This window comes from Macaca mulatta, chromosome X, assembly GCF_049350105.2.
Source record: "Macaca mulatta isolate MMU2019108-1 chromosome X, T2T-MMU8v2.0, whole genome shotgun sequence".
Taxonomy (NCBI): domain Eukaryota; kingdom Metazoa; phylum Chordata; class Mammalia; order Primates; family Cercopithecidae; genus Macaca; species Macaca mulatta.
Genome location: NC_133426.1, coordinates 72,296,015 through 72,324,014, shown reverse-complemented (window position 1 = coordinate 72,324,014; position 28,000 = coordinate 72,296,015). Strand labels below are relative to the sequence as shown.

Sequence of the window (28,000 nt, the reverse complement as noted above, 5' to 3'; positions counted from 1 at the left end):
AAGGGAAGATATCGAGAATGGATGGAGGGAAGACACAGAAGCTGTGTTGAAGTGGGAGGAAGCTGTGGACTCTACAAGGGGTTACCATGCACCCGGACTCATTCCTGGTACCCAACAACTCAGGGGGAATGGGTGAGTTGAACCAACAAGCAGCAACCTCCTGTCACCATGGGCCTCTGAAATCCCAGCAGAAAGAGACCCTTCAACCACCAGGGATACTGGACTTGGCAGGGATAAATGCTTAGGGAAGTGATGGGGGCAGCAAGTCAACTGACGTGGAGCCCAGAGGATTTGGTGTAGGAGTGTCTGTAGCAGAACATGGCCAGGATGGCCATTCCCCTAGACTCAATTTGCTTCCATAGGAGACTTTAGCCCTATGGGAATTGTCAGACATAAATTCTGCAGTGTGATCTTGCCCATCAGACAAAACTGGCCCAATCTGAGAACGGTTTGGTTTGCTGGCCTCTACCAAGGGCCCAGCCTGGCTGTGCCTGCTTCCAGGGCAGCCTGAAGTTCCCTGGGGACAAACAGAGTTCCTCCATGGAGGACTGTGTCTGGCAGGTGGAGAGCTACAGCGGGATGGCCCTAATGGCCATACACCAGCCCATCTGCTCCCTTCTCACACTGCAGCTATGTCCCCAGACCCACAGCAACCCCCACATCACTTTGCTGGCACAAGTGTACACAAGTGAGTTTTGCCTTTCTTGCCCCAGCGGAGTACATGTGTGGGTGCACCTTGCCATGCCACTGCTTCAACCAGAGAACAGTCCAATCGCTGTACCCCCACTGAGCCATCATTGCAGTGAAAAGTTTTGGTGAGCACAGAGCCAGCCAGCCCTACCCCTGCCAGTGCATCACCCCGTGCCAACAAGGCCACTGGAATGAAACTAGGCACAGAGGACAGTGGACTCTTCTCCACCCTGAGTGACCACCTCTGCCTGTGGTGTTTAGAAAGTGCACGCAGAGATGCACCTGCAACTGTCCCAACCCTGTGCTAACACCACAACCAGCACAATCACACACACAGTCACTAGAAAGGGCCCCCACCCCACCCGAGCCAGACTACCTCTACCACTGTGGTGAATGGCCACATGGAGGCAGGCACCCTGGCATTCAGTAGCATTCTGCCACAGTCAATGAGTGTGCTCCCTGCTACACAGTTGCTGCTACAGCTATTGGCACAAGCGAACAAGAACAGATCCTACTGCCACCGCACTATGAAACACTTTGGCTGATACCACTCATCAGTGTAGTGACCAGTGGTCTGGTAGTAACTTGGCCCTATCAGCACAGTGGATTCCTAACCTTGAGAAGCAAGAGAACAAATTAAAGGCCCAATACAATTCCCCCAGAGTTAGAGCACACAGTCCAAAAGTTGGGAGCTCAGCTGGCCCCCTAAAATCTCCCATATAAGAAGCCAGTCAGTTGAATCTAGCTTATACTACAATCAAACCCTCAAGGTCATCAAACAGGATAAAAGAAAAAAGAATATCCAAAGGTCACCAACTTCAAATATTGAAAAAGCATATACCCACAAAGATGAGAAAAACACATCACAAGAACTCTGACACTTTAAAAAGACTAAGTGCCTTCTTTTCTCCATACTATCATAACACCTCTCCAGGTAGAGTTATGAACTGGGCTAAGATGGCTGAAATTACAGAAATAAAATTCAAACTATAAATAGGAGTGAAGATCATTAAGATACAGGATTACACTGAAGCCCAATCCAAGCAAACTAAAAATGACAATAAAACATTACAGTAGCTGGTAGACAAAATAGCCAGTATAGTAAAGAATGTAACTGATATGATGGACCTGAAAAACATACTATAAGAATTTCATAATGAAATCACAAGTAGTAATAGCAGAATAGACCAAGAAGAGGAAAGAATCCAGAACTTGACTAGTTTTCTGAAATAAGACAAGCTACAGCCATACCACCCAGAACGTGCCCGATCTCATCCGAAATAAGACAGTCACAATGAATGGAAATCAAAAGAATAGCAAAAAAAAAAAAAAAAAAAAAGACAGAAAAAAGAATAAAAGGAACAAACAAAGCCTCCAAGAAATACGGAATTATGTAAAGAGACCAAATCTATGACTAATTAGTGTCTCTGAAAGAAATGGAAAGAATGTAAGCAACATAAAAAAACATATTTCAAGATATCATCCATAAAAACTTCCTTAATCTAGCTAGAGAGGCTAACATTGAAATTCAGGAAATCCAGAGAACTCCAGCAAGATACTTCACAAGAAGATCATTCCCAAGACACACAGTCATCAGATTCTCCAAGGTCAAAATAAAAGGAAAAAAAATGTTAAAGGCAGCTAGACAGAAAGGGCAGGTCACCTACAAAAGGACGCCCATCAGACTAACAGTGAACCTCTCAGCAGAAACCCTACAAGCCAGCCAATATTCAACATTCTTTTTGTTTGTTTGTTTTGACAGGGTCTCACTTTGTCACACAGGCTGGAGTGCAGTGGCATGATCATAGCTACATGCAACCTTGAATTCCTGGGCTCAAGGGATCCTCACACTTCAACCACCCAAGTACAACATTCTTAAAGAAAATAAATTGCAACTCAGAATTGCATATCTGGCCAAGCTAAGCTTCATAAGCAAAGGAAAAATAAGATCCTTTTCAGACAAGCAAATGTCAAGGGAATTTGCTCCCACCAGAACTGCCTTACAAGAGCTCCTGAAGGAAACACTAAATATGGAAAGGAAAGACCATTACTAGTCACTCCAGAAACATACTGAAGTACACAGACTAGTGACACTATAAATCAACCACACTAATGAGTCTGCATAATAACAAGCTAATATGATGACACATTCAAATCCACACATACCTATACTAACCTTGAATGTAAATGGGCTAAAGGCCCCCATTTAGAAAGCACAAAGTGGCAAGTAGCATAAGGATCCAAGACCCTACTGACGTGCTGTCCTCAAGAAACCTATCTCACATGCAATGACACCTGCAGACTTAAAATAAAGGGATGAAAAAAATCTACCAAGCAAATGGAAAATACAAAGAAGCAGGGGTTGCAATCCAAGTTTCTGACAAAACAGACTTTAAACCAACAAAGATCAAGATAAAAAAAAAAAGAAAGATATTACATAATAGCAAAGGGTTCACTTCAACAAGAACACCTAACTATCCCAAATATATATGCATCCAACACAAGAGCACACAGATTCATAAAGCAAATTCTTAGAGACCTTCAAAGATATTTAGACTCCCACACAATAACAGTGGAAGACTACAACACTCCACTTACAGTATTAGACTGATCACTGAGGCAGAAAATGAACAAAGATATTCAACATGTGAACTCAGCACTGGATAAAATAGACCTGATGGAAATCTACATTAACTATCCACCCAAAACAACAGAATATACATTTTTCTTGTCACCACATGGTACATCAAAATCAACCACATAATCGAACAGAGGACACTGCTAAGCAAATGCAAAAAAACTGAAATCATAACAGTCTCTTAGAACACAGTCCAATCATATTAGAAATCAAGACTAAGAAATTCACTCAAAACCATACAATTACATGGAAACTGAATAACTTGCTTATGAATGACTTTTTGGTAAATAATGAAAATAAGGCAAAAATCAAGGCCTTCTTTGAAACCAGTGAGAACAAAGATGCAGCATTACAGAATCTCTGGGACACAGCTAAGGCAGTGTGAAAAGGGAAAGGGAAAGTTTACAGCACAAAATGCCCATATCACAAAGTTGTAAAGATCTCGATTTAACAACCTAACATCACAACTAAAAGAACTAAAGAAGCACACGAAAAAAACAATCCCAAAGCTAGCAGAAGATAAGAAAAAAAAAAATCAGAGCTGAACTGAAGGAGACAGACACACACACACACACGCACACACACACACACACACATAAAATCAAAAGATTAATGAATCCAGGAGTTTATTTTTTGAAATAACTAATACAATAGATAGACTTCTAGTTAGATTAATAAAGAAGAAAGAAAGAATATCCAAATAAACGCGATTAGAAACGACAAAGGGGATATTACCATTGACCCCACAGAAATGCAAGTAACCAACAAAGAATATTATGAACACCTCTATGCACATAAACTAGAAAATCTAGAAGAGATGGATAAATTTCTGGACATATACACCCTCCCAAGACTGAGCCAGGAAAAAATTGAATTTCTGGAAAGACCAATAAAAAGCCCTGAAGTTGAATCAGTAATAGCCTACCAGCCACACCTCCCATAAAAAAAGAGCACAGGACCAGACTGATTCACAACTAAATTCTACAAGATGTACAAAGATCTGCTACCATTCCTACTAAACCTATTGCAAAAAAAATGAGAAGGAGGGACTCCTCCCTAACTCACTCTATGAGGCCGGCATCATCCTGATACTAAAACCCCGCAGAGACACAACAAAAATAGAAAACTTCAGGCCATATCCTTGATGAACACTGATGCAAAAATCATCAACAAAATACTGGCAAACCAAATTCCACAGCACATCAAAAGGCTTATCCACCATGATAAAATCGGCTTTATCCCTGGGATGCAAGGTCAGTTCAACATATCCACATCAATAAATGGGATTCATCTCATAAACAGAACTAAAGACAAAAGCCACATTATTATCACAACAGATGCAGAAAAGGCTTTCAATAAAATTCAACACTCCTTCATGTTAAAAACTCTCAACAAACTAGGTAATGAGGTAACATATCTCAAAATAATAAGAGCCATCTATGACAAACACACAGCCAACATCATACTGAATGGACAAAAATTGGAAACCAGCACAAGAGGAGGATGCACTCTCCCACAACTCCCATTCAATATAGTATTGGAAGTTCCAGCCAGAGCATTCAGGCAAGAGAAATAAAGAAAGGAATAGGAATATGAATAGGAAGAGAGGAAGTCAAACTATCCCTGTTTGCAGGCAACATGATCCTATATCTAGAAACCACATAGTGTCAGCCCAAAAGTTCCTTAAGCTGACAAGCAACTTCAGCAAAGTCTCAGGAAAATCACTAGCATTCCTATACACCAACAATAGTTAAGTCGTGAGCCAAATTAGGAATGCTATTCCATTCCATTCTATTCCTAAAACACTGCCCGGAGAAATCAGAGATGATACTAATGCAAATATAGGATCATGAATAGAAAGAATCAATAACATTAAAATGGCCATACAGTCCAAAGCAATGCATAGATTCAATGCTATTCCTATCAAACTACAGATGGCATTCTTCAAATAACTAGAAAATACGATTTTAAAATTCATATGGAACCAAAAAGAGCTCAAATAGCAATCCAAAGCAATCCAAAGAAAAAGAACAAAGCTGGAGGCATCACAATACCTGATTTCAAACTATAATACCAAGCTACAGTAACCAAAGCAGCATGGTACTGGTACAAAAACAGACACATAGATCAATATAACAGGATAATGAGCCCAAAAAGAAGGCCTACAACTATCTGATCTTCAACAAAGCTAAAAATTAAACAAGCAGTGGGGAAACAATCCCCTAATTCAATAAATGGTGCTAGGATAACTAACTAGCCATATGCAGAAGACTGAAACTGGACCCCTTCCTTACACCTTGTTCAAAAATCAACTCAAGATGGATTAAAGACTTAAATGTGTAATCCAAAAGTATAAAAACACTGGAAGAAAACTTAGGCAATACTATCCTGGATCTACAAAAAGGCAATGATTTCATGACACAGACACTGGAAGCAATTGCGACAAAAGTAAAAATTCACAAATGGCACCTAGTTAAACTAAAGAGTTTCTACACAGTAAAAGAAACTATCAATGGAGTGAACTGGAAACCTACATACAGAATGGAAAAAAGTTTTGCAAACTATGCATCCAAGAAGGGTTTAATGTTGAATATCAATAAGGAACTTAAACAAATTTATAAGGTAAAAACAACCCAATTTAAAAGTGGGCGAAGGACATGAACAGACCCTTCTCAAAAGAAGACATACATGCAGCCAACAAACATAGAAAAAAAAAATGCTCAATGGCTGCATGTGGTGGCTCACGCCTGTAATCCCAGCACTTTAGGAGGCTGAGGCAGGCAGACTACTTGAGGTCGGGAGTTTGAGACCAACCTACCCAACATGGTGAAATCCCATCTCTATTGAAAATACAAAAAAAAAAAAAGAAAAAGAAAAGAAAAAAATAGCCAAGTGTGGTGGCATGTGCCTGTAATCCCACCTACTCACAAGGCTGAGGCATGAGAATTGCTTGAACCCAGGAGGCGGAGGTTGCAGCGAGCTGAGATCATGCAACTTCAGTCCAGCCTGGGCGACAGAGCAAAACTCCTTCTGAAAAAAAAAAAAAAAAAAAGGTTCAACATTACTGATCATTAGAGAAATACAAATCAAAAACACATGAGATAACATCTCATACCCGTACAGCTATTCCTAAAATGTCAATAAATAAATAAATAAATAACAGATGGTGGCAAGATTGCAGATAAAAAGGAATGCTTATACACTGTTGGTGGGAGTATAAATTAATTCAACTGTAGTGGAAAACAGTAGGGCGATTCCTCACAGACCTAAAAACAGAACTACCATTCAAGTCAGCAACCCCATTACTGGGTATATGCCCAAATAATATGAATTGTTCTATCATAAAGACAGATGCATGCATGTGGTCATTGCAGCACTATTTGCAATAGCAAAGACACAGAGTCAACTGAAATGCCCATCAACAGTAGACTGGATTTTTTAAAAAAGCGTTATAAGTACACTGTAGAATGTTATGCAGCCATAAAAAATAATGAGATCATGTCCTTGGCAGAAACATGGATGGAGTTGATGCCATTATCCTTAGCAAACTAACGCAGGAACAGAAAACCAAATACTGCATGTTCTCACTTACAAGTGGGAGCTAAATGATGAGAACACATGGACACATATCGGGGAACAACAGACACTGGAGCCTACTTGAGGGTGAGCAGTGGGAAAAGGGAAAGGATCAGAAAAAATAACTATTGGGTACTAGGCTTAGTACCTCAGTTAGATAATAGTCTATACAACAAATGCCCATGACACAAGTTTACCTATATAACAAACTTGAACATGTACCCCTGAACTTAAAATAAAAAATAAAAAATTAAACTAACTAAATAAAAATAAAAACATGTTTTGACAGCCTTGGTCTAGAATCATGACTGACCAGTGAATTCTGAAAATCAAGACTTTGGTTAAGTACATGAATTTGATGAATGCCTTGATTTCCATGTTATGCTTTTTAGAAATGTATATATTCAATTTAATTTTAATATATAGTATGGTCACTAATAATGTTTCCTTGAGAAAGACAAAAATCTAATACTAGATGCACAGATTAGCCATTGTTAAAGAAGATTTTCTTCACTGAGTTACTTAATTTTTTTTTATGTTGATGGTTTTAATGTTTAATGTCGGCAGTGAAGTAGTTAAAAGTTTAACATTGGGCAAAAGTAAATATTTGTCCAAACAGATTGCTCAGTAAGTCCAGTGCTCATAAATCCACTGTAGGAAAGCTCCTCACAAATAGCTGGCAATTAAGGCAGACACAAAGAGCAACCCTATCAACCAAAGCACTACAAAGCCTCCTCACAGACCCAGAACTGTTATTATTACCAGACATGAACAAAGCATCTAATTTGACATCTGTTGTCTGGGGTCTCAAAACAGGCTTGAGGTTTGGTAATGCAGTTATGGATGCCTTTCAGGAGACTGGTGAAGCATACCTGGTGGGATTTTTCAACATGCTCACCTGTGTACCATCCTTTCTCAATAATTAGTTCATCATACACACACATACCCACTTGGCCAATTGGTTATGAAGAGAGGCAGTTCGTATGGTGTTTTGTAATTAATTGTGTAAACTATGTTAATTTTAATGCGTGATGTATTTGTAAAAAAATTGTTTATAAGATGCTGCATTTTTACTTAAGTAAGACCATTTTTTGCTTAGATCATAATCATGCTTCTGTAGGTTAATTATGTGTTGGTTAGTTCTTAAGGTACTATAATTGATATACTTGTATACAGGGTCCTTATAAAATACAACATATAACTAAATCCAGATATTTAATAATTGGGCCCATTAAGTCCAATTACACATCACTATGACAGAGCAAAAGCTTTTCCAAGGGTATAATTTTTCTATGTAATAATTTATGTTATCCTATAAAAAGTAAATCTGGCATCTGGTTTACTGATAGAATATATCATATTCATTTATCATAACTATTTTATGTATTTTGGTGCTATTTATGTATTTTTTATGTATTTTAAAATTAAATATAGTACATTGATACACAGGAGAGCTTATCATTAAGGTGGGTATACAGGTAGTTTTCTCCTGATTAGACTGTAATTGTTTTCATAAAAATAAGATGTTATGCCACATTATAACTTGCATATGTCCCCATTGCATCATATATTAACCAACCTTATAACTGACAATACTAATACTACACTAGGATTTAATAAGGACATTATATTAAAATATAAAATTGCTCATGCCAGCATTCTGAAGCAGACACTGCAGATTTTCAATAGTGGTATGGTTGATGTCATAACTAGGTTGGATTTTTATTCTCTATTAAGAGAAAACTAAATATAGGAGAAGCTGTATGCCTTCTACAGTATTATTGTAACAACCCTTAGAGTAAATTTTCTTTGGAGAGTAGGATGAAAGGGACAAATTCCAAGCTTATCAAAGCTTATCAGAATCTATGCCATCTAATACAATTTAGAGATTAAGATATGTCTGGTATAAACATCTTGGAAAAGATACCTTATAGAGGTAGTCTTCAAAATGTTTTATTTTTATTTCAATAGGTTTTTGAGGAACAGGTCATATTTTGTTACATGAATGAGTTCTTTAGTGGTGATTTCTGATACTTTTGTGCACCCATCACCTGAGCAGTGTACACTGCATTCAATGCGTAGTCTTTTATCCCTCACTTACCTCCCACCCTTTCCGCTGAATCCCCAAAGTTCATTCTATCATTCTTATGCATTTGTGTCCTCATAGCTCAGCTCTCGCTTATGAGTGAGAATATATGATGTTTGGTTTTCCATTCCTGAGTTACTTCATTTAGAATAACGGTCTCCAATTCCATCCAGGTTGCTGCGAAGGCCACTAATTCATTTCTTTTTCTGGCTGAGTAGTATTCCATGGTGCATCTATATCTATATCTATATCTATATCTATGTCTATATCTATCTCACATTTTCTTTTTCCTCTCTTTGATTGATGGGCATTTAGGCTGGTTCCATATTTTTGCAATTACAAATTGTGCCGCTCTAAAAATGCATGTGGAAGTATCTTTTTTGTATAATGACTTCTTGTCCCTGGGTAGTTACGCAGGAGTGGAATTGCTGGATCAAAGAGTAGTTCTACTTTTAGTTCTTTAAGGAATCTCCACACTGTTTTCCATAGAGCTTGTGTTAGTCTACATTTCCACCAACAGTTTAAAAGTGTGCCCTTTTATCCACGTCAACACCCATTACTTTTTTGATGTTTTTGACTACGGCCATTCTTGCAGAAGTAATGTGATATCACACTGTGGTTTTGATTTGATTTTCCCTGATCATTAGTGGTGTTGAGCATTTTTTCCATGTTTTTGGCCATTTGTATATCTTCTTTTGAGAACTGTCTATTCATGTCCTTAGTCCACCTTTTGATGGGATTTTTTTTTTTCTTGCTGATTTGTTTGACTTCCTTGTAGATTCCAGATATTAGTACTTTGTCAGATATATAGATTATGAAGATTTTTTCCCACTCTCTGGGATGTCTGTTTGTTCTACTGATTATTTCTTTTGCTGTGCAGAAACCTTAGTTTATTTAAGTCCCATCTATTTCTCTTTGATTTTGTTACATTTGCTTTTGGGTTCTTGGTCACAAAGTCTTGGCATAAGCCAATGTCTAGAAGGATTTTTCCAATGTTATCTTCTAGAATTTTTATGGTTTCAGGTCTTAGATTTAAGACTTTGATCCATCTTGAGTTGATTTTTGTATAAGGTGAGTGATATGGTTTGGCTGTGTTCCACAAAATCTCATCTTGAATTGTAGCTCCATAATTCATGTTGTGGGAGAAACCCAGTGGGAGATCATTGAATCATGGGCATGGTTTCCTCCATACTGTCTCGTGGTAGTAAATAAGTCTCACAAGGACTGATGGTTTTATAAGAGGAAACCCCTTTTGCTTGATTTTCATTCTCTTCTCTTTTCTGCTGCCATGTGGGATGTGACTTTCACCTTCCGCCATGATTGTGAGATCTCCCCAGCTGCATGGAACTCTGAGTCCATTAAACCTCTTTCTTTTATAAATTGCCCAGTCTCAGGTATGTATTTGTCAGCAGCATGAAAATGGACGAATACAGTGAGAGGTGAGGATTCAGTTTCATTTTTTTTTTACATTCAATGCAATTTCCATCAAAATACCAACATAATTCTTCACGAAACTAGAAAAAAAAATCCTAAAATTCATGTGGAACCAACAAAGATCCCATATAGCCAAAGCAAGGTGAAGCAAAAAGAAGAAATCTGGAGGCATCACATTACCTAACTTTAAACTACACTATAAGGCCAAAGTCACCAAAAGAGCGTGGTACTAGTATTTAAAAAAAGGCACATAGACAAATGGAACAGAATAACCCAGAAATAAAGCCAAATATTTACAGCCAACTAATCTTCAATAAAGCAAACAAAACCATAAAGTGTAGAAAGAATACCCTATTCAACAGAAGGTGCTGGGTACTGGTATGACAAATGGTACCGATTTGTGTACATTAATTTTGTATTCTGAAACTCTGCTAAATTCATTTACCAGTTCTAGGAGCTTTCCGGATGTGTCTTTAGGGTTTTGTAGGTATACAATCATGCCATCAGCAAACAGTGAGTTTGACTTCCTCTTTACCGATTTGGATGCCCTTGATTTCTTTCCCTTGTGTGATTTCCAGTAATTTGTTGAATAGAAGTGGTGAGAGTGGGCATCTTTGTCTTGTATTAGTTCTCAGGGGGAATGCTTCCAACTTTTTCCCCATTCAATATAATGTTGGTTGTGGGTTTGTCATAGATGGCTTGACATATCTTAAGGTATAGCTTCTGAAACCTTAAGGTATGCACCTTCTATGCCAATTTTAATGAGGGATGCTAAATTTTGTCAAATGCTTTTTCTGCATCTATTGAAATGGCCATGTAATTTTTGTTTTTAATTCTGTTTATGTGATGTATCACATTTATTGACTTTCAGGTGTTAAAACATCCCTGCATCCCTTGTATGAAACCCACTTGATCATGGTGGATTATTTTTCATATGCTGTTGGATTCAGTTCACCAGTATTTCATTGAGGATTTTTGCATCTATGTTCATCAGGGATATTGGTCCGTAGTTTTCTTTTTTTGTTTTGTCCTTTCCTGGTTTTAGTATTAGGGTGATACTGGCTTCATAAAATGATTTGAGGAAGATTCCATCTTTCTCTATATTTTGAAATAGTGTCAATAGGATGGGAACCAAATCTTCTTTGAATGTCTGATAGAATTCAGCTGTTGTACGCTGGGCTTTTTGTTGTTGTTGACAATTTTTATTGCCATTTCAATCTCTTTGCTTGTTTTTGGTCTGTACAGGTTTCTATTTCTTTCTGCTTTAAACTAGGAGTGTTGTATATTTCCAGGAATTTATCCATCTCCTCTAGGTTTTCTAGTTTGTGCATGTAAAGGTGTTCATAGTAGCCTTGAGTGAAGTTTTGTATTTTTGTGGTATCGGTAGTAATATCTCCTGTTTCTTTTCTAGTTGAACTTATTTGTTTCTTATTTTCTTGGTTAATCTCCATTATGGTCGATCAATTTTGTCTTTTCAAAAGAACCAGCTTTTTATTTCATTTATCTTTTGTATTATTTTGGTTTCAGTTTTATTTAGTTCTGCTCTGATCTTGGTTATTTCCTTTCTTATGCTGAGTTTGGGCTTGATTTGTTCTTGTTTCTCCAGTTCCTTGAGGCATGACCATAGATTGTCTATATATGCATTTTCAGAATTCTTGATGTAGGCATTTAAATGTATAAACTTTCCCCTTAGTAAGGGAGGAGACCACCCCTCATATTGTCTTATGCCCAATTTCTGCCTCCAAAGAAACAAGAAGAAGTAAAAACTAAAAGGCAGAAATGAAATCCACAAGCAGACAGCCCGGCACCACACCCTGGGCCTGGTAGTTAAAGATTGACCCCTGACCTAATCGGTTATGTTATCTATAGATTACAGACATTGTATAGAAACGCACTGTGAAAATCCCTGTCCTGTTCTGTTCCATTCTAATTACTGGTGCATGCAGCCCCCAGTCACATACCCCTTGCTTGCACAATCATGACCCTCTCACATGGACCCCCTTAAAGTTGTGAGCCCTTAAAGGGGACAGGAATTGCTCATTCAGGGAGCTCAGTCATTGGAGACATGAGTTTTGCCGAAGCTCCCAGGTGGATAAAGCCCTTCCTTCTTTAACTCAGTGTCTGAAGGGTTTTGTCTGCGGCTTGTCCTGCTACATTTGCACCACTATTGCTGCATCCCAGAGGTTTCGATAGGTTGTGGCACTATTACTGCTCATGTCAAAAGGTTTTTTAATTTCTATCTTGATGTCACTGTTGACCCAATGATCATTCAGGAGCAGATTATTTAACATCTAGGTATTTGAGTGGTTCTGAGGGTATCTTTTGGAGTTGATTTCTCATTTTATTCCACTGTGGTCTGAGGGAATATATAATTTCAGTTTCGTTAAATTTGTTGAGACTTGTTTTGTGTATCTTGAACTTTGTCTGTCGTATAGTGTATCTTGGAGAACATTCCATGTGCTGATGAATAGAATGCATATTCTGCAGTTGCTGGTAAAATGTTCTGTAAATATCTGTTAAGTCCAATTGTTCTAGGAATAGTTTAAGTCCGTTCTTTGTTGACTTTCTGTCTTAATGACCTATCCAGTGCTGTCAGTGGAATATTAAAGTCCCCCACTATTATTGTGTTGCTGTCTACCTCATTTCTTAGGTCTTGTTTTATAAATTTGGGAGCTCCAGTGTTAGGTGCATATATATTTAAGATGATTATATTTTCCTGTTGAGTTAGTCCTTTTATTATTATATGATGTCTGTTCCTCTTTGTCTTTTTTAACTGCTGTTGCTTTAAAGTTTGTTTTGTCTGATATAAGAATAGCTACTCCTGCTCACTTTTGGTGTCCTTTTGCATGGAATATCTTTTTCCACCCTTTTACCTTAAGTTTATGTGAGTCATTATGTATTAGGTGAGTCTCTTGAAGACAGTAGATACTTCGTTGGTGAATTCTTATCTACTCTGCTATTCTGTATCATTCAAGTGGAACATTTAGGCCATTTACATTAAATGTTAGTAGTGAGATGTGAGGTATTGTTCTATTCATTATGCTGTTTGTTGCCTGAATACCTTGACTTTTTTTTAATTGTTGCTGTTTTATAGGTCCTGTAGGATTTATGCTTTAAGGAGATTCTATTTTGGTATAGTTGGAGAACTGGTTTCAAGTTTTAGATTTCCTTTTAGCAGTTCTTGTAGTGCTGGCTTGGTAGTGGCAAATTCTTTTCAGCATTTGTTTGTCTGAAAAAAAAAAACTGTATCTTTCCTTCATTTATGAAGCTTAGTTTTGCTGGTCAAAAAATTCTTGTCTGATAATTGTTTAGTTTGAGGAGGCTGATGATAGGACACCAAACCCTTCTAGTTCTTAGGGTTTTTGCTGAGAAATCTTCTTTTAATCTGATAGGTTTTCCTTTATAGGTTACCTGGTGCTTTTGCCTCCCAACTCTTAAAATTCTTTCCTTACTTTTGACTTTAGATAACCTGGTAGATACGTACCTAGGGAACGATCTGTTTGAGAGGAATTTCCCAAGTGTTCTTTGAGCTTCCTGTTTTGGGATGTCTAGGCCAGGGAAATGTTCCTCTATTATTCCCTTAAATATGTTTTCCAAACTTTTAGGTTTATATTCTTCCTCCTGAACACCAATTATTCTTAGGTTTGGTCGTTTAACATAATTCCAAACTTCTTTGAGGCTTTTTAAATTATCTTTTCTTTATCTTTGTTGCATTGAGTTAATTTGAAAGCCTTGTCTTTGAACTCTGAAGCTCTTTCTTCTACTTCTTCAGTTCTATTGCTGTGACTTTTCAGTGTATTTTGTCATTCTGTAACTATGTCCTTATGCTATCTATTTCACTGGAGATTTTTTCATTTATATCCTGTATCCCGTTTTTAATTTCTTTAAGTTGATATTTATCTTTCTCTGTTGCCTTTTTGATTAGCTTAATAGTCTACCTTCTGAATTCTTTTTCTGGCAATTCAGAGATTTTTATCTTGGTTTGAATCCATTGCTGGTAAGGTAGTGTGATCTTTGGGGATTGTTAAAGAATTTGTTTTGTCATATTACCAGAATTGGTGCTCTGGTTCCTTCTTACTCAGGTAGACTATGTCAGAGGGAAGATCTGGGACTCAGCGACTGCTGTTCAAACTATTTTGTCCCACAGAGTGCTCCCTCGATGTGGTGCTCTCCCCTTTCCCCTAGGGATAGGGAGAGCACCATATCCTGAGAGGTAAACTGCAGTGATTGTTATTTCTCTTCTGGATTCAGCCACCCAGCAGACCTACTGGGCTCCAGACTGGCAATGGGGTGTGACTGCAAAGAGTCTTGTGATATAATCCATCTTCATGTCTCTCAGCCATGGATATCAGCACCTGCTCCATTGGAGGTAGCAGGGGAGTGAAGTGGACTATGTGAGGGTCCTTGGTTGTATTTTTATTAAGTGCATTGGTTTTGTGTTGTTTGGACTCCAATCAGGAAGTGGTGCTTCCAAGAACACATCAGCTGCAGGTGTATAGGGAGGATACATGGTTCTCATAGGGTCGCCTTTGGATAAGTGTTCAGTTTTATCAGGTGGTACGAAGGGCCATAAAGCTCCCCAGAGATTATGTTCATTGTCTTTGGCTAACAGGAGTGCAGAATTAGGCATGCCTGAACTCAGACTCTCTTTGGGCAGGGCTTGCTGTGGCTGCTTTGGGGGATGCGAGTGTGTTTCCCAGGCCAATGGAGTTGTGTTCCTAGGGGGATTATGGCTGCCTCTGCTACATCACACAGGACACCAGGGAAGTGAAAGAAAGATGGCAGCCCACAGCTGAAAAGGCCAGTCTCAATAGCATCGTGCCTTCCCAATAGCACTGAGTTTATTTCCAGGCAGTTGGTGAGCAGGACTGACAACCTTCCCCAGGCTACAAGCCTCCCAACTGAGAAAGCAAGACAACTCACAGTCCCTCAGCTGTCCCATGGAGCTTACAGTGGCAATGCACCTCCTTCAAAGGGTCTGTGGATTCTCTCAGTGGTATGTTTCTACGGTAGTTCCTGGAGCAAAAGTTGATAATATGGATCTCCACATGCTGCTCTGTCCATTCCAGTGGGAGTTGCAAGTTACTCTACTTCCTATCCACCATTTTCTCCTCCACCACCAAAATGGTTTCAAAATTATTCTTCTATTGAAGGTTTTAGATCAGTTATCTTGATTAAAAACTTAAATAAATTTTTGTTCTCTTAGAAATTTAAATAAATTTCCAAAAAAATCATAGCAAACAGAGAGAAACTTTGCATGCATTCCCTTGAGATTGGTAGAGAGTTGAAGATGACCACTACCATCACTAGTATTGGTGATCCTGGCAAAAATATATGGAAATGGAAAGAATAAGAGATAGAATAAAACTCTCAATATTTCTGGAATCAACAAACTAGTAAAACTAACAATGGAGTTCAGGAAGACTACCAGATACAGGTTCGACTTACACAAATGAATAGCATTTCTCTACATTATAAATAATCTATTAGAAATATAATTTAAAAGTAGTATGAAAAACTAAGAAGCATTAATGGATTAACTTAACCAAGCATATGTACAACCTTTATGACGACATTTTTACAACACTATAAAGTCATAGAAGGCCATCTGAATAAATGGAGATCCATTCCAACAAATAATGCAAAGATGCAAATTATCTCCTAATTAATCTATAAATTTAATACAATGTCAATCAAAATTTCAGCTGTATTTGAGAAACTTGAAACTTACTCTAAAATCTATATGGAAAAATAACATACACCTAAGTAAATCCTGAATAAAAGAGGTTTGTTCTTCAAATATTAAGACAACTTTCAAGCCTATGATAATAAAAATAATACGATATTGTTTCAATAACTGAATAGACAAATATAACAGAATAGATTGGAGACTGATTAATGTATTTAAAGAAACTAAACATGAAATAATGATGGCAAAGCAACTCAAAGGGGGGATCGTCAAATGGTTTAGAAGATGGTATTAATAACATTTTCTTTCTATATAAAGAAAAATTAAAAATGGATCTCTAGCTAATAGAATATAAAAATGCAAACTCTGGTCTGATTACAGATTTGAATGTGAAAAAAGAAACTTATAAATTTAACAGAAGATAATGCAGCAGAATGTCTTTGTGTCCAAGGGTTGGGAAGAACTTGATAAACAAAATTTCAAAAGCACAAACTATGAGGCCAAAATTCCATCGATTTGATCACATTACATTAAGGATTTCTGTTCAACAAAGGATATCACACACAAAGTTAACAAACTGGGAAAAGATATCTGCCATGTTTAAATCATAGAAGGGATTAATGACTAAAATATAGCAACTACCGAAAATAAAAAAGACAGCATCTAGAAACCCCAATTCACCAGCTAATTTCTTAACCATCAAAATAAATACAGAATTAGAAAACTACTCACCCTTTCCACTTTATCCAGCTGGTCCAAGCTACCATCATCTCTTACCTGAATTAATCCAGCCACCTTTGCCACTACTTACTGTATAACTCACTCTTTGAGTGATCTCATCCATATTATGACTTTAAATATCATCTACATGCTGATGACTCTCAAATTTCATTAAATTAAGATAGCTAGATCTGCAGCACAGACCCTCTACTAACTCACATATCCAGCTTACCCAGTTGCAGGCATAGGTCAACTTACCACATGGAAAGGGGCAGTGCAATAGGGAGTGCTGAGATAAAAGAAACAGTAATCCTGCCCACTGGTAAGACATTTCCAGCGAACATTTTAGGTTCTGACTAATCAAATTAACATCTTTCTTGTCTGAAGCTGATGGAGGTAGAAGGCAGAAGTGTGCAGTTAGTAATAGACTAGCATTATCTGTATTCCCATTGCTATTGACAAAGGCAGAAGCGTGGGTCTGTTTCATGAATGTTTGTTTTGTCCTATTGATTTTTATTTACAGTATCATGTCACTTTAATTATTGTATCTTCATCTTCATAATATGCTATACTATTGGGTTATGCTAGTATGATTTCATTAGTATTTTTTAAGTGTTTTGGCTCTTCTTGCTCAGGTATTCTTTATTTTTCCAAATGAACTTTGCATACAATAATTTCATTGCAGTACAAAAATATATCCAGTTGTAGTTATACAAAATAATAAAATACCTAGGAATAATAAAAATACCTAGTAAAAATTTTAACCAAAGAGATGAAAGATCTCTACAATGAAAACTACAAACACTGATGAAAGAAATTGAAGAGGATATAAACAAATGAAAAAATATCAAAATAATTAATATCATTAAAATGACCATATTGTCCAAAGCAATCTGCAGATTCAATGCAATTCCTCTAAAAATATCAATGTCATACTTAACAAAACTTTTCAAAAATTTGAACATTTATATGACACCAAAAAAGAACCCAAATAGCCAAAGCAGTCCTGAGCCATAAACAAATAAACAAATAAACCACTGGAGGCATTACATTACCTGACTTCAAAATATATTAAAAGGCTACGGTAACCAAAACAGCATGGTATAAAAATAGACACATAGACCAATGAAACAGAATAGAAAATCCAAAAATATTGCCACATATTTACAATCAACTGATCTTTGACAAAACTGACAAAAAGTTACATTGGAGAAAGAACATCCTCTTTAGTAAATAGTGCTGAGAAAATTGGATAGCCACATGCAGAAGAATAAAACTGGACCTCTATCTCTCACCATATACAAAATTATCTTACAATGGATTAAAGACTAAAATGTCAGATGTGAAACTATAAAAATAGTAGAAGAAAACTGGAGAGAAACTCCTGAACATTGGTTGAGTCAAAGAATTGATGACCTCAAAAGTACAGTTAATAAAAGCAAAAATAGGCAAATGGGACTATATTTAACTAAATATTGCACAGCAAAGGAAATAACAGAGTGAAAAGACAACCTGTTGAATGGGAGAAAACAATTACAAAGTATTCATTTGGCAGGGGACTAATACTAGAATACCAAGAAACTCAAGCAAGTTAAAAGGAAAAAAAAAAAAACACATTAAAAAGTGGGTAAAAGACATGAATAGACATTTCTCAAAATAAGACAAACAAATGGCCAACAGGTATATGAAAACATGCTCAACATTACTAATTATCAGGAAAATGCACATTAAAACCACAATGACAGATCATCTTATCCTAGTCAGAATGGCTATTACTAAAAAGACAAAAAATAATAATAATAACAGATGCTGGCAAGGATGCAGAGAAAAGGGAACTCTTACACACTATTGGTGGAAATGTAAACTAGTGGAGGCACTATAAAACATGGTACAAAAACTTCTAAAAAAACTAAAAAATTACTATTCAATCCAGGAATGTCACTACTAGATATTTACCCAAATGAAAAGAAATCAATATATCAAAGGAATACCTGCACTTATATATAGCACTATTCACAATAGCAAATATATGAAATCAACCTGTGTTCATCAAGGGATGAATGGATAAAGAAAATGTGGTATATATACACAATGGAACACTATTCAGCCATAAAAAAGAATGAAATCATATCATCTGCAGCAACATGGATGGAAATGGAGGTCATTATCTTAAGTAAAATAAATCAGACCCAAAAAGACAAATATTGCATTTTCTCACTTATATGTAATAGCTAAAACCTTTGATCATATGGAAATAAAGAGTGGAAAGGTAGATAACGGAGACTAGGAAGGGTGGTGAGTGTTAAAGAAAGGGAAAGATGAAGAAAACTGATTTAAAGGGTAAAAATATACAGTAAAATGTAATGAATTCAATGTCTGATAGCAGATTAAGATTACTATACTTAACAAAAATATATTATACTCGGATGATGGACACTATACATATTCTGACTTGATCATTATACGTAATATACATGTAACAAAATTTCTCACATACTCCTTACATTTGTACAAATAAAATAAAATATCCAACTGTGATTGGATATAGTAGTTAGAACTACTTTAAACCTATACATTATTTAAGATAGATTACCTCCTCTTAAATAGTAGTATGTTCCAAAGTTTCATTCTCAGCTAATATCATTGTCACTTTACACACTATCTCACTGGGTGATTACATACATATCATGATTTCAACTATCATCCATTGTAATTACTTACAACTGCTAAACCTCTATGTCTATCCCAGGTGTCTCTTCCAAGTTACAGATCCATATCTCAAACTGATGATAATCTCCTATCCATACAGCTGTCTCATTTCCACCTGGAGTGTGGTGGCATGATCTTGGCTCACTGCAGCCTCCACCTCCTGGGTTCAAGAGATTCTCCTGACTAAACCTCCTGAGTAGCTGGGACTGCAGGTGCACGCCACTGCACCCAGCTAATTTTTGTATTTTTGGTAGAGATGAGGGTTCACCATGTTGACCAGGCTAGTCTTGAACTCCTGACCTCAAGTGATCCACCCGCCTCAGCCCCTCAAAATGCTGGGATTATAGGAATAAGCTACCACTCCAATCTGAAGTACATAATTTTTAAAGGAACAATCCAGAAGCCTGAAGCAGAGGTGATGCATGTCCTTTGTTCTTTCACTAAGTGTCCTCACTCACCAGGCTCAGCAGCCAGTGGCCAGCCAGTAGTAGATTCTAGCACTCCATGAGCATGAACAGAGTAGGGGCGGCTGGCATTATTCTTGAATACCACAGTCAGGATATCACCAACTTCTCCTTTGATAAGTGGACCTAATGTAAACAAAAATAAGTAAATAAATAAAGTTTCATTAATGAAGGAGTAGGACAGGGAACATTAAAGAAAGGGACATACATGGGCACTTCATAGAATTAGGAGTTTACCCTGAAAAAAACATCCTTCTAAGACCTAGAAGGCATGGCTGGCTCCATTTTTAGATTCAGAAGTCCTTAAACTGTTACTATTACCCACAGGATGAAGGTACTTCAACGACAATATTGTACTTTCAATTACCTCCACTTTTCCCACCCCTACCCTCTATCTATAACAGCCCTAAGGTCTAAAGAATCAAGGTGCTGTGGAATCATTGATGATAAGGAGTGATAAGTTTGGCAGACAATATAGAATTGAGAGGATCTCTTCAGGAGTCAGTGGGTCCCTTCTGTACCATAACTAGAATAAGGGGGAAAACACCTAAAGCAATAGTTAAACAGGGGTACAATGAAAAAACTGATTCCTTGTATATATATATTTTTTTCACTTTTTGATGTTCCTAAGTTCTCCTGCCCCTAGCATTTATTACAACTTACCATCCTCAGAAACTCATACCTTGAAGATACAGAAAACCCAGTAAAACCTGGTTCATGTTGCAGCAGAATTCATGATTTCCCTCCTCCTCCTTCACTGTTTATTGTCGTGATTGTTTCATAAAATATTCCATAATTCCAGTGTATCATATGAAAACACTGAGAATGGGGAATAGTGAGGCCATCCTGGTACAACATAGCTGCCCTAGGTGCAGATCAGGCTGTTAAACATTAGGAGGGAAGTGGAATTCCCTTACCCAAGATTCCCAAGTGTTCTTCTGGTCCAGTCCTTGGCCGAGGGATCCTGAATGTACCATCAGTGTATTCCCTGAATACAGCTTTCTTGTATCTGGAACCCAGGAGCCCATCCTTGTTGTTCAGGAAAATGTAACCATAACTAGAGGAATCCAAAGAGTACTATCAGCACCTGGCCATCCACCCCTCATTTTCATTTGAATATTTATGGGGAAGCTAAGTCAGAACCAGCTTCATGTCACAGATAGAAAAAAAAAGGGGGATATATTTCTTTTTTTTCTTTTAAAAAATTTTATTTATTATTTTTTTTTTAGAGGGAGTTTCGCTCTTGTTGCCTAGGCTGGAGTGCAATGGCACGATCTCGGCTCACCACAACCTCCGCCTCCCAGGTTCAAGCGATTCTTCTGTCTCAGCCTCCAGAATAGCTGGGATTACAGGCATGCGCCCCCATGCCCGGCTAATTTTTGTATTTTTTAGTAGAGATGGGGTTTCTCCATGTTGGTCAGGCTAGTTTTGAACTCCTGACTTCAGGTGATTCACCCGCCTTGGCCTGCCAAGGTGCTGGGATTACAGGCGTGAGCCACCACGCCTGGTCCCTATTTCTTCTAATGTCAGACTTCTCACCACATTGGCTGCATAACCACAATTAAAGATGGCAGGTATGCCATACACGGTGGCTCATGCCTGTAATCCCAGCACTTTGGGATGCTAAGGCTGGTAGACTGCTTAAGCTCAGGAGTTTAAGACCAGCCTGGGCAACATGGCAAAACCCCATCTCTACTAAAAATAAAAATTAAAAAAATTAGCTGGGTGTAGTGGCTTGTACCTGTAATCCCAACTACTTGGTTGGCTGAGGCACAAGAATCCCTTGAACCTGGAAGGCAGAGGTTGCTGTGAGCCAAGATCATGCCACTGCACTCCAGCCTGGGCAACAGAGTGAGGCTTTGTCAAAAAAAAGAAAAAAGAATAAAGGATGGCAGGTTTCCTTGTTTGCCATCATCCAGATAGAAATTTGGTATATAATTAATACTACAAGAGAACTGAGCTAAAATCAGAAGCCACAGGCTTTAGCTGCAGCCCTAATGATGTCTTGATGAAATTAGTTTTACAAAAGGGCAAGGTACAAGGTGGCAGGAAAGCATTAACTATGGTGAGGCATAGGAAGGGAATGAAATCTTACAGATTTTATCCTTATAGGATTCTGTCTAGTTTACAAACAGATTTGTCATTTGACATTTCTAATAGGCCTATGGGGTTTAGGTAGGTGCCAGAGGTGTAATCAGTTGCACAGAGATGACAGGACTTATTCTACAAGAGACATTGTTAGCCAGAAAGTGAGCCAGGTTGTAGATTCAAGCCTGCTGCTCCTTCCCTCCCTCCTTTTCTAGTCCTGTTCTTTCATCTTATACAGCATAATTTTCAAGATGAGTATACTCAGGCTCAGAGAGAGGAAGTCAGTTTTTAAAATTTCCAAAAACTGAAACAATTCAGAAGCAAAATCAAATAACCTCATTAAAAATGGGCAAGAAATGGGTGTGGCGGTGTGTGCCTGTAGTCCCAGCTACTTGGGAGGCCAAGGCATGAGAATTGCTTGAACCCGGGAGGCGGGGGTTGCAGTCAGCCGAAATCAAGCCACTGCACTCCAGCCTGCGTGACAAAGTGAGACTCCATCTCAAAAAAAAAGCAAGAAAACTAAATCATTCTACCAAAAAGACACATGCACTCATATGTTCATCACAGCACTATTCACAATAGCAAAGACATAGAATCAACCTAGCTGCCCATCAATGGTGGACTGGATAAAGGAAATGTGGTACTTATAAACCATGGAATTCTACGCAGACTTTAAAAAGAATGAAATTATGTCCTTTTCAGCAACATGGATGTAGCTGGAAGCCATTAATTTCTCAGCAAATGAATGCAGGAACAGAAAGCAAAAATGTTCTCACTTATACATTGGGTACTTATGGACATAAAGATGGCAACAATAGAAACTGGTATGGGGGGCAAGGGTTGAAAACCTATTGGGTACTATGCTTACTACCTATGAGATGGGATCTGTACCCCAAACCTCAGCATCACATAAAACACCCATGTAACAAACCTGCACAGGTACCCCCATACCTAAAATAAAAGTTGAAATTAATTAAAAGAAAGATTTAACAAGAGACACTGGGGATTACTAAAGGGGGACGGGAGGATGGGGAAAATGGTTGAAAAACTAACTATTGGATAGTATGCTCACTACCTAGATGACAGGATCATTCATACTCTAAAACGTAGCATTGCACAATATGCCCATGTAACAAACCTGCACATGTACTCCCTGAACCTAAAATAAAAGTCAAAATAATTTAAAAAAAGTATTCTCACTTGGCCCTACCTGAATGCTAGCAACTAATAATACATTTTTTAAAAAAACTGATGTAAATATCTCTTTTCTGGTTTCTTTTTTTTTAAATTAAAAGATCTTGTTAGATGTTTCTCACTGGTTTCTGATCAGAAACAAATGAGAGGAACTAAATAAATAACTGATTTGATACCATTCCTTCTGAAACTATTTCAATCAATAGAAAAAGAGGGAATCCTCCCTAACTCATTTTATGAGGCCAACATCATCCTGATACCAAAGTCTGACAGAGATACAACAAAAAAAGAGAATTTTAGACCAATATCCCTGATGAATATCAATGCAAAAATCCTCAATAAAATACTGGCAAACCGAATCCAGCAGCACATCAAGAAGTTTAGTCCACCATGATCAAGTGGGCTTCATCCCTGGGATGCAAGACTGGTTCAACATATGCAAATCAATAAATGTAATCCAGCATATAAACAGAACCAAAGACAAAAACCACATGATTATCTCAAAAGATGCAGAAAAGGCCTTCGACAAAATTCAACAGTCCTTCATGCTAAAAACTCTCAATAAATTTGGTATTGATGGAACATATCTCAAAATAATAAGAGCTATTTATGACAAATCCACAGCCAATATCATACTGAATGGGCAAAAACTGGAAGCATTCCCCTTGAAAACTGGCACAGGACAGGGATGCCCTCTCTTACCACTCCTATTCAACATAGTGTTGGAAGTTCTGGCTAGGGCAATCAGGCAAGAGAAAGAAATCAAGGGTATTCAGTTAGGAAAAGAAGAAGTCAAATTGTCCCGGTTTGCAGATGACATGATTGTATATTTAGAAAACCCCATCGTCTCAGCCCAAAATCTTCTTAAGCTGATAAGCAATGTCAGCAAAGTCTGAGGATACAAAATCAATGTGCAAAAATCACAAGCATTCTTATACACCAGTAACAGACAAACAGAGAGCCAAATCATGAATGAACTCTCATTCACAATTGCTTCGAAGAGAATAAAATAGCTAGGAATCCAACTTACAAGGGATGTAAAGGATCTCTTCAAGGAGAACTACAAACCACTGCTCAATGAAATAAAAGAGGACACAAACAAATGGAAGAACATACCATGCTCATGGATAGGAAGAATCAATATTGTGGAAATGGCCATACTGCCCAAGGTAATTTATAGATTCAATGCCATCCCCATTGAGCTACCAATGACATTCTTCACAGAATTGGAAAAAACTGCTTTAAAGTTCATATGGAACCAAAAAACACCCCGCATTGCCAAGAAAATCCTAAGCCAACAGAACAAAGCTGGAGGGATCACACTACCTGACTTCAAACTATACTGTAAGGCTACAGTAACCAAAACAGCATTGTACTGGTACCAAAACAGAGATAGAGACCAATGGAACAGAACAGAGCCCTCAGAAATAATACCACACATCTACAGCCATCTGATCTTTGACAAACCTGAGAGAAACAAGAAATGGGGAAAGGATTCCCCATTTAATGGTGCTGGGAAAATTGGCTAGCCAGAAGTAAAAAGCTGAAACTAGATCCTTTCCTTACTCCTTATATGAAAATTAATTCAAGATGGATTACAAACTTAAATGTTAGACCTAAAACCATAGAAACCCTAGAAGAAAACGTAGGTAATACCATTCAGGACATAGGCATGGGCAAGGTCTTCATGTGTAAAACACCAAAAGCAATGGCAACAAAAGCCAAAATTGACAAATGGGATCTAATTAAACTAAAGAGTTTCTGCACAGCAAAAGACACTACCATCACAGTGAACAGGCAACCCACAGAACAGGAGAAAATTTTTGCAATCTTCTCATCTGACAAACGGCTAATATCCAGAACCTATAAAGAACTCAATCAAATTTATAAGAAAAAAACAAACAACCCCATCAAAAAGTGGGCAAAGGATATGAACAGACACTTCTCAAAAGAAGACATTCATACAGCCAACAGACACATGAAAAAATGCTCCTCATCACTCACCATCAGAGAAATGCAAATCAAAACCACAATGAGATACCATCTCCCACCAGTTAGAATAGTGATCATTAAAAAGTCAGGAAACAACAATAGTTGGAGAGGATGTGGAGAAATAGGAACACTTTTACACTGTTGGTAGGACTGTAAACTAGTTCAACCATTGTGGAAGACAGTATGGCAATTCCTCAAGGATCTAGAACTAGAAATACCATTTGACCCAGCCATCCCATTACTGGGTATATACCTAAAGGATTATAAATCATGCTGCTATAAAGACACATGCACATGTATGTTTATTGTGGCACTATTCACAATAGCAAAGACTTGGAATCAACCCACATGTCCATCAATGACAGACTGGATTAAGAAAATGTGGCACATATACACCATGGAATACTATGCAGCCATAAAAAATGATGAGTTCATGTCATTTGTAGGGACATGGATGCAGCTGGAAACCATCATTCTCAGCAAACTATCACTAGAACAGAAAACCAAACACCGCATGTTCTCACTCATAGGTGGGAACTGAACAATGAGAACACTTGGATACAGGAAGGGGAACATCACACACACCGGGGCCTTTTGTGGGTTGGGGGGAGAGGGGAAGGATAGCATTAGGAGATATACCTAATGTAAGTGACGGGTTAATGGGTGCAGCACACCAACATGGCACATGTATACATATGTAACAATCCTGCACGTTGTGCACAAGTGCCCTTGAACTTAAAGTATAATAAAAAATAAATTTTAAAAAAAGTGATGTATACAACTTCCATGCTGTGTCCTTATAAACGAAGCTGCTTGCCCTAGACTTCTTTCTTTCTTCATGATAGCTGGGAATAGCTACAACTGGAATAGACATCTTGACCCCAGAAAGGAAAACAAGTTCTGAGGATGATAGGGTTCACCTGCCAGCCCTGAATTGCTCATATTTGTATTATTATGTGAAAAAGAAATAAAATTCTATCATATTTAAATCACTCTGTTTTAGACATTTTCTGCTACATAGCTTAGTCTGTACCTTAATAAATGCAATGCCATTTTGTCAAGGGGCAGCTGAGCTTGAGACATTCAGTCCCTTGAGTAAATCCTGTAAAATTTAAGTCCCAGGGTAAATACTTCAGTTAACTGAAAGAAGAGAGACAAAGATTAAGAGCGTGAAAGTGTGGGCAAGCTTTATTCCCTCACTATGTCAATATAGAAGCAGCACTGAGCTAGAATTCATAAGAGCTGCATTATAGCCCCATCTCCCAAATCTGTTGGTATCATATTAGGAGACCTGAGATAAGAGTCTCCTCATCTCAGAATTTCAGTATTCTCATTTGCAAAACACTTTTCTAAAAGTGTAATCTCTCCATTTCTGAAGCCTTACCTGTCCTTCTCAGACTGGTTGTGCCATTCCAATTCCCAGCTCCTGTCAGGGCAATAGTCCCACTCTACTTCTTCTGCCATGATATAGTAGATTCTTGCAGCTTGGTAGCGTTGGCGAGGGGTGGCTTGGTGGCCAGGACACTGGGAGACATTATAGATTGCCCTCATCCCTGCTTCTCGATGGCTGCCTGCCTGGCAATAAATCTCAAATGTCCCTAAGGGAGGATCAGAGAGAAAAATCTGACTCAGAACACCCCTGGGTGGTGCCTGGGGGATTTCCTGCCTTTCCCTAGGCATACTGTAGAAAATAATCAGTCTCAGATAGACTCAGATAAGGCTTTTGTCTTAACTACACATAGATAAAAGAGTATTAAAAGTTTATTGAGAGTAATGAGCTCAAAGGTTAAGAGCTCCAGCTCCAAAGCTACATACACTGGGTTTATTAAAACTAAACTCAGACACTAGAATAACCAACCTCTTCCAGGGTGTTTCTAGTTTTAGCACTGTAAGTCCCATATTCCTAGAAACCCCGTAGTACTAGGCAAACTGCCATGGTTGGTAACCCTATCTTTCATTTATTATATATAAATCATATACATACATATATAATATATGTGTGTGTGTATATATATATACACACATAAAACCTTGTGGCAATTGCTAAACCTCTGTGTTTTTCAGTTCCCTCATCAGTAAAATGAGGATTATTTTACTTTATTTGGTTGTTTTACAACTAAACCCAATAATTTGTGAACAGTGCTTAGTATAGAACATATTCAATGCTCAGTTAAGTGATGCTATAAATAAGTAAATATAGCTATAATAATACTTATTCCAAGAAAAACAATGATGAGTTGTTTCCCACCAAGTACCAAAGAAATAAAATAGAATTTAATAGTTAGCTAAAAAGAAAGAGAACGTCTTGATTGCAGAGGGATGCTTACCTAAGACAGCTTTAGAAGGTCCTTCACTCTTTTTTTACAATGGAATGTGCAGGTAACAGTCTTAAATGTCTGTGTTGTGGAGTTGCCGCAACCGGATCTTAAGCTCCAAATTTCTACCTCAAGGATACTCAAACTCAACGTCGATCAAAGAAGCTAACTTTCGTAGAACATTACTCTCATCGTTTCCTTACTTTGCTGCTCAGTGCTTATCCCATCACTACAAACTCTTCTTCCTGGCTTTCAAAGCCTTCTATGAGTTAGCCCCAAACTACCTATCCAGTTCTACTTCCCACACATTGTCTCAAATTCAACTATCACTCCAACTACATGGAACTCTGACTGCTTCTCTCACACATTTCATTCATTCCTACCTTGAAATCTTCATTCATTTTG

The 28,000-nt window shown here is 37.7% G+C and overlaps 1 protein-coding gene across 19 annotated transcripts in view; it reads right to left on the bottom strand.

The window, feature by feature from the left end:
- HEPH (hephaestin) overlaps nt 1-28,000 on the bottom strand; it is a 94,265-nt gene that overhangs the window by 31,153 nt on the left and 35,112 nt on the right. For 18 of the 19 annotated variants that reach the window (XR_013412620.1, XR_013412621.1, XR_013412622.1 and 15 more), the window contains exons 13-15: nt 26,665-26,878; nt 20,924-21,063; nt 20,001-20,132 (exon numbers count right to left, since the gene is read on the bottom strand). Coding sequence is in view for 16 of the 19 variants with exons in the window: in XM_077988023.1 (XP_077844149.1) it covers nt 20,001-20,132; nt 20,924-21,063; nt 26,665-26,878 (486 nt within the window). In the remaining 3 variants the exon portion in view is untranslated. Of the gene's footprint in view, nt 1-15,224; nt 15,746-20,000; nt 20,133-20,923; nt 21,064-26,664; nt 26,879-28,000 lie in introns of those variants that run through there. The other variant, XM_077988026.1, reaches the window with a different exon arrangement.